Source organism: Pseudophryne corroboree, chromosome 4 (genome assembly GCF_028390025.1).
Source record: "Pseudophryne corroboree isolate aPseCor3 chromosome 4, aPseCor3.hap2, whole genome shotgun sequence".
NCBI lineage: Eukaryota > Metazoa > Chordata > Amphibia > Anura > Myobatrachidae > Pseudophryne > Pseudophryne corroboree.
The window spans coordinates 816798124-816811636 of NC_086447.1; the positions used below are offsets into that span (position 1 = coordinate 816798124).

The window sequence follows — 13513 nt, forward strand, 5'->3', positions numbered from 1 at the left end:
TTTCGACTGCCGGGATCCCGACCAGATCCCAATGAATCTAGTAATGTTATTCCTCTTATACTGTGATTAAATAGCATTTCTAGCTCGGCCCCGGTTACTGTGCAGGATATGGCTAGAGATAAACTAGGATGGCTGCAAAAATAGACTTAAAAAAAATTAGAGATGTGCGGGTTCAGTTTTACTCGGATTTACTCGGGGCTTGAAACGGCATCTTATTGGATCACGGATGTCACGCGTTTTGGATAGCCAATAAACAAAACCCGAAATACCCGAGTAAATCTGAGTAAAACCGAACCTGCTCATCTCTAAAAAAAAATAACCCCTGTACCCCTGTGGGCCAGTCCAACCCTGCAAGGTTGGCTGGTGGATGGTAATGGCATTACTAATGCCCTGAAAGGAAAGTGGTGTGGCAGTGTCCTGCGGCCTATGCACAAAGGGGGTAATTCAGACTGCATAGCTGCAGCGATCGAAGTCTGAATTTTTTTGTGGTGTGCGCCTGCACTAATAGCATCTCTGGGCTGCGATCGCCTCTGCCTGATTGACAGGGAGAGGCAGTCGCAGAGTGGGAGGAGGCCATTGGTGGGGCGCGGTCTGCACAACGGAGGCATGTCCGAACCATTGGGGGGGGAGGGGGGGGGGCTGCGGCTGCGTGATGTCATACGCAACCGCTGTGAACCGGGATGTGGCGGGTAGCTACCTGCCAGAGTGCAGGAGCAGCGCAGGCAGGGAGCTACTCGCCGGGTGCAAAAGCATGGCTGCCGTGCAATGCTTTTGCACCAGTGCATGGGGGGGCAGAGCCAGATATGCGGGGCGGACTAGCCCTGTGCTGTGCGTTCCCCCGTATGTCTGAGAAAATGATCTACGACAAGATCTGAAATAGGCCCAAAGTCTGCCTGTGCCATCCGGCCAGTTGGGACAAACAGCGCCCAGGAACTCCCCTCAGGCTCTCCCCTCCCATGCACTCTGACTGGACTGGGTTTCACAACAAACATGTAGGCCCAGGATGACACCACCAGGCTCTGCAGCAGAGGGAAGCCAACCTGATACCTCTCACTTTGCAGCCAGAATTGGAGGGAGAGAATACAGGGCACGGGAAGCCACCAGATATACTAATGATGATGATGGAGGCTGGTGAGCAGCAGTGGCTGGGACAGATGCCTCGTATCCCGGGCTGATCGCTGTCTCCATGTCTGTCGACAGCTCCCCCCTAGTTACACAGAGTCAGGCATGAGTCCACTGGGGGCGTGCAGCGGGTACTGCGGTTGTCAGTGCCAGCCAGGGCTGTTTCTAGACGATTTGGCTCCTAACGTGAGCATTAAAAAAATGCGCTCCCCCACCCCCCAAGCAGAGACATTAAAAAATTGTACCTCCTCCCCCCCCCCCCACCCCCCATAGTAATTAAAATCTATTTTGCGCACGCCAAAGGCATGCACACTCCCGGTGAGGTTGTGTGGTTTCGCTAAAATAGGCGTGGCAGGACTCATCAGCTGTATTCTGCAGATCCTTGCTACAGTCCGGAGCAGTTAAGAACCGGCTGGTTCAATACTGAGGAGCAGCATAACGAAGCGTTAAGGAGCGCTGCACAGGAGTCCAATTCACCATGACCATACATAAAGAAGCTGCCATGCTAAGGAGAGGTACAGATTTGGGTATGGCGCAGAGTGTACTCTAGGTGGATTTCTGGACTCTGGTGTGTGGTTGCCCCATAATATAGATATCATTCTATGCATTTGCCAACTGTTTGATTAACAGCTCATTACTAACAACATGCTGTAGCATCATTAAATCAGCTGGGGTGCTGAAATGTATGGACACTTTAAATTACAAGCAATTTTTTTATTGGCTACAATAACATCTTACTGATTAACATCTTGCTACCAACTTGCATGTGGACTTATTAACCACTAACTTACCGGACACTGCATAGTATCAGGTGGCATTGAAAGACAGTATTCATTTAAACAATTTCAAAATAACATCTTTTTTATTAACATCCTGCTATTAATTTGCACGTGGACTTATTAATTACTAACTTACCGGACAGCGCACAGGATCAGGTGATACTGAAAGTATCCATTCAAATAGGGGCCTCATTGAGAAGGGGATTAAATTAACCAGTGCACTTAAGTAACACCTATGTTAAGTGAATGTGGATCTTTAAGTAATCTTTACTGATTGCATACTGTAGGTTGTTTGGTATAATAGATCTATAGTTAATTGTAAGTTGGATATATATATTTTTTAATATAGAATTTTGTATTTTGAATTTAGTTTTTATATGTGTGGTACTGGCCTGTATCAAATTGTGATAAAATTGTATGTATTTTGATTATTTATAAAAGTAAAAATCTTTTTTGCAAAGTGAGAAGCGCTGCCTTATTATTTATTTGTTCCGTGGCAGGGAGAGACTACCTTACACCCCAGCTTTTCACCCTGCAACAACAAATCTCGGCTACCACAGGGGGGGGGGGGGGGGGGGGAAGAAAAAGAAAATCCACCATATTAAGCCCCACACAGTAATGTCCCTTGCACCATATTAAGCCCCCTGCCCCATATTATGCCATACACCGCAACGCCAGTGATACAGTATGCCCTACAGTAAAGCTTCTAATTACTTTTAAATTACCTGCTCATTGCCAGGGGTTTCAGGCGCTGGGTGTCATGTTCGTTGCCAGGGGTTTCATGTGCTCGGTGTCACACTCGTTTTCAGGGGTTTCATGCGCTGGGTGTCATGTTTGTTGCCAGGGCTTTCACACACTGGGTGCCATACTCGCTGCCAGGGGTTTCAAGCTCTGGGACCGATGCTCGTTGCCATGGGTAATGCTCATTGCCAAAGGCCAGCCCTGACATCACACTCCCCCTCCTCCCTGGTACTCTGCTGGGGCTGGGGGGGGGGGGGGCAGTGTTTCGTGGAATGAAGCGATTGCATTGTGACATCACGATGCAACTGCGTCATTCCGTGAAACTCTGCCCCCGAGCGGAGTACTAGGGAAGAGGAAGGAGGGGAAGCAGAATGGAGCCACAAATGGAGCTGCTGCTGGAGACAGAGTGGGTGGTGGCAGCAGTGATAAGCACTGCCTCAAACTGGAAGAGCCGGCTCCTCCTCCTCCTCCCTGCTCTGCTTTCTATGTTACTGGCAGCCGTACGTGGCAGTGCACAGCAGGATGCCTCATTAAATAAATGCTCACAGGTGTGGGCCACTTAATAGCGGTGGACCTCAGTACAAATTGTTGCAGCCCTGCTTGCTGGTACAGACCATTAAAAAAGCAGTACTGAACCTGCCAAAACGGAGAACCCTGTCGGTGGGCCTCTTTGGTAGCAAAGTGGTAAATCCGCCATTGCCTAGAAACACAAGCAATGAATACAAATACTGAACCGCTTGTACAGAAAAGCTTTGTACAACAACCTGTACATTTTCCATGAAAATGCACAGCTAGTTAGGGCTACATACAGCTTATACAATCTACATGCAATTCATAAGTTTGATAACTTACCATCTGATTTCTTTTAGCATGAGCGAGGTTACTCCATTGGGAAAATAAATATCTGTAATCTATAAAGTACAAAATTAGTCATTTAAAAAAATGTATCGAAAATATTTATATGCATGATTTTACCCCCGCCAAAAAAAAAAAAAGTAGATTTCCTTATTACCTTTTTGCTGACTGACTCAACAAGCTCTTTTTCCAGCCCCTTCAAAACCTTATTTTTGTGCTCAATTTCAGTAGTAATTGCAAATAAGGAGTCTGTGTGAAAATTCCCAAATTAAAATTACTTACAGAAAAGAAAAAGTTTATACCATACACTTTTTGTCATCATATTAACAATGTGGTTTTTCAAAGACAGTCTTTTTTTTTATCACACATTTTTATATAATACTTTGCATGGGAGTCTCTGATTTGTGAATATAAATGAGTGTTAAAAATTTGGTAAAACTATAGAGATGTAAACTTGAGACGTCTTAATGTACAGTAAGTAAATATTAATCTATGGTTCTTGGCGTTACCGAGGAGCATCTGTAGCAGATATGGTAAAAAGGGACAGGACCATTTTTGTAGTTTATAAAATTATACACACTGGAGGTCCAATCCAAAATTTGATCCAATTGTCCGTTTGGGCATTATCACTCATGCAACGCAAGCCACGCATCAGTAATGAAGTCATTATGTCGACCCCCTTTTCATCTCCTTAGGGGAGGTTTATTACAATTCTAATTACGTTGTTTTCCGATTTCCCACCTGACGAATACCGATGTTACATTTCATCTTAACATATCGGGAAGTAAGAGAATCAGTGATGAGTCAGTCAGTCAGTGAGGGCTTTCGCATATCTAGACAGACAGATAGACCGACCCACCCACCCATCCATTTTTGGATGTACTGAAACCATATTTTATACTTTGTTTTTATACATTACTAAGGATTTATATATACCCAAGTGAGACATTTTTAGATTAAATTTTACTTTACAGTTAAATAAATGATAAAATACTAGTGCCAGGAAGCCAATATGTGGAAATAGGAATTTCTCTTACGTCCTAGGGGATACTGGGAATCCATCTAGTACCATGGGGTATAGACGGGTCCACTAGGAGCCATGGACACTATAGAAGTTTGATTAGGTGTGCTGGCACCTCCCTCTATGCCCCTCCTACTAGACTCAGTTTAGAAATTGTGCCCGGAGGAGCCGATCTCATCTCTGGAACTCCTGAAGAGTTTTCTGCATTTATTTTTCTAAGTTTGTTATTTTCAGGCAGGACTAGATGGCACCAGTCTGCCTATTTCGTGGGACTGGAGGGGGGGGGGGGGGGGGGGAACAGCCCAACCTCTCCCAGGGTTAATGATCCCGTTCCCCGCTGACAAGATGCTAGCTCCTGAGGGAACTATTCACAAGCCCCACCACGGTAAGCGTACATTCCCGCAGCACGCCGCCACCCCTAACAGAGCCAGAAGAAAGAAGAGTGGCGAGTACTAAGCCGGCGGCCATTATGGCAGCATGAAGGTACGGAGACGCACGGCTTCTAAAATGGGGTGGACTGTGTCTCCCGACTGTGTACGGACACAGGCACTGAACAGCGGACACAGTACCCAAACTGGCAACAAAGCCATAAAAGGAGTCTGTCTCCATTTTATGCATATAGACACATACAGCCAGTATAAAAAAAGATTGTGAAGACCGGGCGCCATTGAAGGGGCGGGGCTTCACTATGAGCGGATCCAGCAGTTCACAGGCACCTGTTTCCCTACTGCAGCTGACACAGACGCTGACTGACAGGGACGTGCAGCTCTTCCGGAGAGACTCAGATTACCTCAGCAGTACCAGGGGGGGGGGGGGAGCGATTATTAGTGTACTAAGGGCCTAATTCAGATGCTGGGACGGGCGCCCAGCATCCTCTATGGACTAAGAGAAAAGGATTTACTGGTAGGTATTAAAATCCTATTTTCTCATACGTCCTAGAGGATGCTGGGGTCACCATTAGAACCATGGGGTTATTCCAAAGCTCTAGAACGGGCGGGAGAGTACGAATGACTCTGCAGCACCGATTGTCCGAACTTAAGGTCTTCATCGGCCAAGGTGTCAAACTTGTAGAACTTTGCAAAAGTGTTTGACCCTGACCAAGTAGCTGCTCGGCAAAGTTGCAATGCCGAGACCCCCCTGGGCAGCCGCCCAGGATGAGCCCACCTTCCTAGTAGAATGGGCCTTCACTGATTCCGGTAACGGCAGTCCAGCCGTGGAATGGGCCTGCTGAATCGTGTTACAGATCCAGTGCACAATGGTCTGCTTGGAAGCAGGACACCCAACCTTGTTGGGAGCATACAGGACAAACAGAGCATCTGTTTTCCTAATCTGAGCCGTTCTGGCGACATAAATCTTTAAAGCTCTGACGTCATCCAGAGATTTTGATTCAACAAAGGCGTCAGTAGCCACAGGTACCACGATAGGTTGGTTTATGTGGAAAGAGGTGTCAAAGTCGAAAAATATCGTTATTCTCATGCCTTGTACTAACCCCATGCGCTTGCCCGCTGCACGTGCACATTCTCTCCCGTGCGTGCGCATATTCGCAGTTGCGTGATGGCACCTCCACGGACATGCGCTCAAGCGCGTGGTATGTGCATTTACGGTACAGTTTGTGTGCGTCTGGCGGGCGACTCAATTGTCACATAGTTAATCCAAATAGTGCATTTTGTAGGTTATGGTCTCCTTAATAATATCAGTAAGTTTGTTTAGTGTAACTGGTTCATGGACAGAGAAATCCCTCTTTACATGATACGAAGGGTCAGACAGGTTTTGAGCAGTGGTGTTTGGTATGCAACGGTAGAGTATATTATTAGAAACATTCCGGTATTGGTTTGAGAGAAATTAATCGCTCCTGCGAATAGTTATGTTTATAAGAAGTTTATGGACATTTACTATATTTACAGTTCATTATCCATGCGGCGGGAATCCTGAGATTCCCTCCCACCTGAGCAGTATGAAATAGTCACAGCCCACCTGTTTGAATCAACCTATGACCTTTTGTTATAATGTGAAGACAGATTCCTGTGTCCAATGAACAATGAGATTGTAGGCCCCTTTGTAGTGTACTGTATGCAGTGTATATAAGGCAGCCAGTTTGGGCCAGCTCAGTCTACTCTCCACAAAAGGTTTTCATCACTGACTAACTTGAGAGCTGGTGACCAGGACTGCGCAGCGATCATTCCCCAGTGTGTAAGTGTTTCTCTGTAACCAACTTGTTCTCTGTTTGTATTTGCCATACTCTCTCTCTCTCTGTTATTGTTACGCTGTTGTATATTATATATGTGTAGTTATTATGTTTAGATATTGATGTTAGACTGTAGTGTATAAGATGTTAACTGTATTTTCCCTTTTTACATAACTAAATCTCGTTAGTAAAGGTTTTGGAACCTTAGCAAGGTATTGTGTGTTTATTACATTGCTGAGAGTATTCAGAGCGTCTCAATCGCTCAAGCGGCTTTTATATAATAGAGGTTAATTAGCTTTGCATTGTGTTCACATTACAAAACCAAGGTTTACAGTATAGGCTCAGCCTTTCATTGTGTTGCATACAAGGTTTACTGTGTGTCATCCTGTGAGCATCTGCGTCGCTCGTGTTCCTCTTGTGGGCACAGCGTCCGCTACGTAGTAGCGTAGCATTATGGTACTCGGACCGCCTATAGCGTGCTCGATACCCAGCGTAAGCCGTGAGCGAACGTGTCGCTCGTGCGTCTCGACCACGGCCTAGCGTCTGCTACGCTAAGTGCGTACCCTTACGGTACCCCGTACGCCCATTGCGTACTGAGTCTCTTACCAATATATAGTGAATGTTATAAGATAAATATTTAGCTTTATCAATTGGCGGCTCGTCCGTCCTCCACATATCCGCTCTAGCGAACACAAACAGACTTTATCTGTCAGCAAAGGGCAGGAAGGCGTATCCCTTTGTATCCGTGTTGGTGGTGAGGGATACGGTAGTGCTGACTAGATTAACGTCTGCATCGCTACGCTGTAGGAGTGCTGGTGGAATCCGGAACCGGAAGGTAAGAACAGTACGCTATTGTCTTTTAAAACTGTTTTATTTCTGTTTGATACGCATTGCGTACGCAACACACGCACACACCTGCATTTGTCATTTGTGTAATTTTCACATCTCACTCTCCTGTTTGCCATTTATCATTGATAACGTGCTGAGAAAGATTTGTTGCTATTGGTAGTTAAAAGTAAAATTAATACGTAAGGGAGTAATTTGTAAAACACGCACACGGCTTTGCCTAAGATACAAGGAAGTTCTCTGTGGTGTTCAGTAAATGATTACAGTTAAAGATCATTTACATTGATATAAACGTGTTACTTGTGTTACTGTGGACGTGTCTGGCCTGTGTACACGTGTCCCTAACAAAGGGCGGGACAAGCGTACGCGACGCAAGGGCTGACGCACGTAGCGTACATTACGCAACGGAGCGTATGGGTACGCCCACGTAATACAAATCACACAATAGTATTGTTTTAGTAGGCGATACGGAGGCAACGCGATAATAGCGCAAGTCAATCTCAGTGTCCTAAATTTTAGCGTAAATAATCCTTCTCTAGTTGTAACTCCTTTCGGGACTAGACTGTGATACTGAATGAAAGGGATTTCTGCGCAGAAAAGAAAGTAAAGAGTATATGAGGTGAAAGAGTGTGTATACATATATAAGTTTCTCATTTTTGGGTGGAACCACAGGAAATCGAGTTCTCGTGAGGTACATACGTGAAAGTGACAGCACGGTGGCTTGGGAGGCATCCCTTGTTAACATATTAAAATAAGAGCATTAGAGATAACGGACCAGGAGGTCCAGAGACAGACCAGGAGGTCTAGGTACAGCGGACTAGGAAGTCCGCTATAGATAGAGTCAAGAAGCACAACACCAGAAGGGTTGGTGCAATACCCATATAGGCCATTAAGCTCTGGCTGAAGGAATTCGCAGCCACAATTTTCGATTCCACTGGTCGTTCCGCACATAAGGTTAGTTGCTTATGTGCAGAACGATTGTACCGCATGTAATTGTGTGCATTAGTTAGTAACTTGACCCAGTACCATTTGCGTACGCTAGAGGGGTCATAAACGCTATTTGTACATTCTAACGTGATTTGTGTAATTTTTTTTATTTTAAGGGAGGTTCGCTGGTCACTCAGAAATTCTCCAGCAACTGATATTTACTGGGAAGGGTTAAGTGCTCTTCGGATCACACCCACATGTTCCAGTAAATAGAGGTTCAGGTCGCAGGGGCCCTAGGCTGAGTACGCCAGCGCTAAGGCAGTGTGTGGGCGTATTGGTCGACGTGGGCGAGTGAGTGGAGGTACTCGGTAAACTTTCACCGTCAGTCTACCCCGGACATCTTGGTTTTTGTAAGGGTTCGCTAAAGACCCTGATTTGAAGGTCAGAGGTAGCGAAAGCAACACCTGCAAAGATGGGGGCCAGTTGTTCAGGTAGGGGGCGATCAACTCTGGTCCAGGTTGATTCAGCAAACCGACCAATCGGGTCGGCAAGGTATATCATGTGTGAGAAATATGGTTCACACACAGAGGTTTTGTGCGATGAATGGGAAAGAATGACTGTGCATGACGGGGAAAAGTTCCCACGGGTAGGCAGTTTTAGCCCCGAGGTGTTACAAAATCTAAAGAGAAGGATATGTCTCATTAAATCTGCAAAGAGATGGATCAAACATTATGATTATTTACAATTATGGCAACAGGAAGGTGAAATACAGAGAGGATTGGCTCAAGCGGCTGGATCTAACCCTATCAGGAAACTGATAGCCACCGCTCCACCACCACCATACATAACGGGAGAGAAAGTGGTTGCAGAGAATGGCACACTGGTGTATGATAAACATGCACTTAGTAACTGTATAGATGTTAAGAATAATGTAACTGAGATTGTTGATGCTAATACTAACTCGTGCAAGCTGTACCCTGTTTTAAACTTTCCCCAGGATTGTGACCAAGAGGATGAACCCACAACAATATCGGCACTCTCTCTAGCAGCCACCATAGCAGAAACAACAGTGGGCACGTCCCAACCAGTAAGAGCAGTATCAAAGGCCCCTAGTGGAGGGACAGGTGAGGTCGTATCAACTGGTAAGTACGGCACTGTACACTATGCTGAAACCATTACACCACATGTTGTAGAATCTACTCAGAATGATGTTATTGAACTTAATCCCGTTAGGGTAATTGCAGTACCAAATGGGAAAACTGACACTTCAGGAGTCACTCCTGTCAGAAACATTGCCATGCACTGCCCCTTTTCCCGAACGGAATTAAGATCAATGGTGTCTGAATTCCCTGATCCTAGGAAATATCTAGTTGCAAGCCAGAAGTACATTAGAGAGTTAGGACATACTGTGGAGCCCAATAACAAAGATTGGCGGACATTGCTGAGGGCATGTTTACCCTCCAATGTCGACTCAGCGAGTTTTATAACTGACTGTAGACTAGATGAAGAAGTACCCCTTACTGAGGAGTACAATCAAGATAATGTGAAATGAATTAATTTGCAGCTGGGAGTATATTTCCCAGCTGTTGCTAAATGGAACAAAATTTTCTCCATCAAGCAAAAGGAGGGAGAAACAGCTGCTGATTATTTTCATCGGGCACTACAGGAAATGGCTAAGTATACAGGGATAGAAGACATTAAGACAAATGTGAATCATAGAGAAGTAGCAGTATCTGTGTTAATGGATGGTTTAAAGGAAGTATTGAGGACGAGGGTACAGACTACCCAACCATGTTGGCGAGGTTTGTCGGTGGCTACTTTGAGAGAGGCCGTTATTGATCATGATCGGAACATCACCAGACACAGGGAGTCGCAGAGTGATAAGCTGATGGCTGTAAGTATACAGGCCCTTACCACAAGGCCAACTCAGCATAAGCCTCAGACCCCTGTGGGTAAGTCAAATGTGGTAACTTGTTATTACTGTCATAAAGAGGGACATTTTGCACGAGACGGTAGATTTAAAAGTGCACAAAACTCATATCAACCCCCTAGACAACGACATGACACACGAAATTGGGATCAAGGACCGCAGAGACGTAGTTATGAGCCACACGCAGGGGAAACAAAAAGGTATCCCCCAAGAAGAGACTGGCAAGTCTCTGATAGTTCCCATTTACCCCCTTCACAGGTAATAGCTGCCAGCGCAATACAGGGAGGTCACCACATACAATAGGGGTGGGGCCACACCTGTAATCTGCAGCCAGTGAAATTAATTGCGAGCCTTGGAAGTGAACCCGAGGTCACAACTGATGTAGCTGGTAAATCTCTAAATTTCCTTGTAGATACGGGGGCGGCCAAGTCAGTGATAAATTCGACCGTGGGCATGAGAACCACTGGTAAAACAATTCCAGCCATGGGAGTAACAGGAGTAGTACAACACTACCCTTTAAGCAAACCTGCAGAGATTACGATAGGGCCTTTGCATACCAAGCATTCTTTTCTGCTGGCTGCATCGGCTCCGACTAATCTCCTAGGGAGAGATTTACTGTGCAAAATGGGATGTGTCATATATTGTACTCCTGAAGGTGTGTTCTTGGACATACCTGAAAACCACGCTCAGGAAGTGCAGGATATTCTAGACTCCCCAACAAGATTAATGTCACACACTGTTATTGTAAATAGGTGTCCGTCCAAGGTAGAGGAAATGATTTCCCAGATACCGGAATCACTTTGGACCAAGGATGGACAAGACACTGGATTAATGGCAAACGTAGCCCCAGTAGTTGTACAAGTAAAAGATGGTAGGATAGCTCCAAAAATCCCACAATACCCTCTGAAGCCAGAGGTGGAGTTAGGAGTTTACCCTGTAATAGAGCGCTTGCTACAACAGGGGATTCTGGTAAGAACGTCCAGCACTGCCAATAGTCCCATCTTCCCTGTTAAAAAGAGTGGGGGGAGGGGTTACAGATTAGTGCAGGATCTAAGAGGGATCAACAACATAGTTGAGAGTCAATTCCCCGTAGTGCCAAATCCAGCTGTCATCCTTATGCAAATCCCTCCCACTGCCAAATTTTTCACTGTGATTGACCTCTGCTCCGCCTTCTTCTCGGTACCTCTGCACCCTGACAGTCAATACTTATTCGCATTTACATACAGAGGAGTTCAGTACACCTGGACTCGATTACCACAAGGTTTCATTGACAGTCCAAGTATTTTCTCACAGGCCTTGCATGATTGTTTACAGTCTTTTCAACCTGAGAGTGGATCAATATTAATACAGTACGTGGATGACCTACTGCTGTGTTCAGATTCACTGGAATCATCTCTGAGAGATACGAAACAACTCCTGTTTCATCTTTCAGACACCGGACACAAGGTTTCCAAAGACAAGTTACAATTATGCCAGACCAAGGTAAAATATTTGGGACACTGTCTGACACAAGGACTGAGACACCTTACCGCTGATAGAATTCAAGCAATTCGTGACATGACCCTGCCACAAACCCAGCAACAGATTAGAACGTTTTTAGGAATGTGTGGGTATTGCCGTAACTGGATCCCAGGTTTTTCCATACTGGCCTTGCCTTTACAGGAGATGGTCTCCTCAAACAAACCTGATCAGATTTCGCACACAGACGAGTCTGAAATGGCATTTGAGAGACTTATACAGTGCCTAACGCAGGCACCAGCATTAGGCATGCCAGATTATGGAAAACCCTTTGAGCTGTACGGAACAGAGAGTGCTCGGTGCGTGGCAGGTGTCTTAACCCAGAAGCATGGTGATGCCAGCAGGCCGGTAGCCTACTATAGCGCTCAGCTAGACATGGTAGCGCGATCCCTCCCCACATGCTTGCGAAGTGTTGCAGCAATAGCATTGCTAGTAAGTAAAAGCGAAGATGTAGTGCTAGGACACAACCTCACAATTCATACACCACATGCAGTGTCAGCCTTACTAAATTCGTCCCAAACCAGACACGTCTCATCAGCACGGTTTACAAGATGGGAATTGGCGTTGATGGCCCCCGTAAACATCACCATAAGGAGATGCAGCACACTAAATCCTGCAACATATCTCCCAGGTGTGCCTGGACAGGCACAAAGGGTGGAGGATGAGAGTGATGGTGAAGGAGGATTAAGTAAGGAAAATGACACACATGATTGTATGGAATATTTGGCCCAAAATTTCACTGCAAGGCCTGACATCAGTGACAACCCACTGGAAGATGTAGATTTTACTTTCTACACTGACGGCAGTTGTCACAGACAGACGGACTCGGGAGACTTGTGTACTGGATACGCAGTCGTAGATGACCAAGGTACCATAGAAGCGGAACCCCTAGGCCCACCACACTCAGCACAAGTTGCTGAACTGGTTGCCCTAACCAGAGCATGCGAACTGGCTAAAGGCAAGTCAGCTAATATCTACACAGATTTTAGGTACGCCTTCGGAGTAGTCCATGATTTCGGGGCCCTATGGCGCCTCAGAAATTTCATGACGGCAGCTGGCACACCCGTAGCACATGCAGCCCACATCAAAAGACTTCTAACAGCGATACAGGAACCCGATAAAGTGGCTGTTATCAAGTGTAAAGCTCACACGTATAGCCAAGACCCGGTATCACTTGGTAACAGCCGAGCAGACGAAGCTGCTAAATCAGCAGCCAGTAACCCCATACAGACAGACAGCACACAACTGATGGTATTTAATACTGTAAACACACAGAAATTATATGAAATGCAAAATTTGTGTTCACCACAAGAAAAGGCAGTGTGGAGGTCAAAGGATATGGCCAGGAGTCCTCAGGACTCTGGACAGATGGACAGGGTAAGCCAGTGGCACCCAGAGCATACCTTCCAAGTCTAGCGGAAGCGGCACATGGACTGACTCATCTAGGCAAAGAAGGAATGTGTAAGTTGGTAAGAGCTTATTGGTGCGCCCCAGGATTTTCTTTCCATGTGGGTAAAAGAGCGATGACATGTCTCACCTGCTTGAGGAAGAATATCGGAAAGGCAATACCAACAGAGCCATCCCATTTC

At 45.8% G+C, this 13513-nt stretch overlaps 1 protein-coding gene across 3 annotated transcripts in view; it reads right to left on the bottom strand.

Annotated features, from left to right (window-relative positions):
- Positions 1 to 13513, bottom strand: part of LOC134910441 (uncharacterized) — a 145545-nt gene that overhangs the window by 52698 nt on the left and 79334 nt on the right. For all 3 annotated transcript variants that reach the window (XM_063918474.1, XM_063918476.1, XM_063918477.1), the window contains exons 6-7: positions 3655 to 3746; positions 3495 to 3553 (exon numbers count right to left, since the gene is read on the bottom strand). In XM_063918474.1, coding sequence (XP_063774544.1) covers positions 3495 to 3553; positions 3655 to 3746 — 151 coding nt within the window. The remainder of the gene's footprint in view (positions 1 to 3494; positions 3554 to 3654; positions 3747 to 13513) is intronic.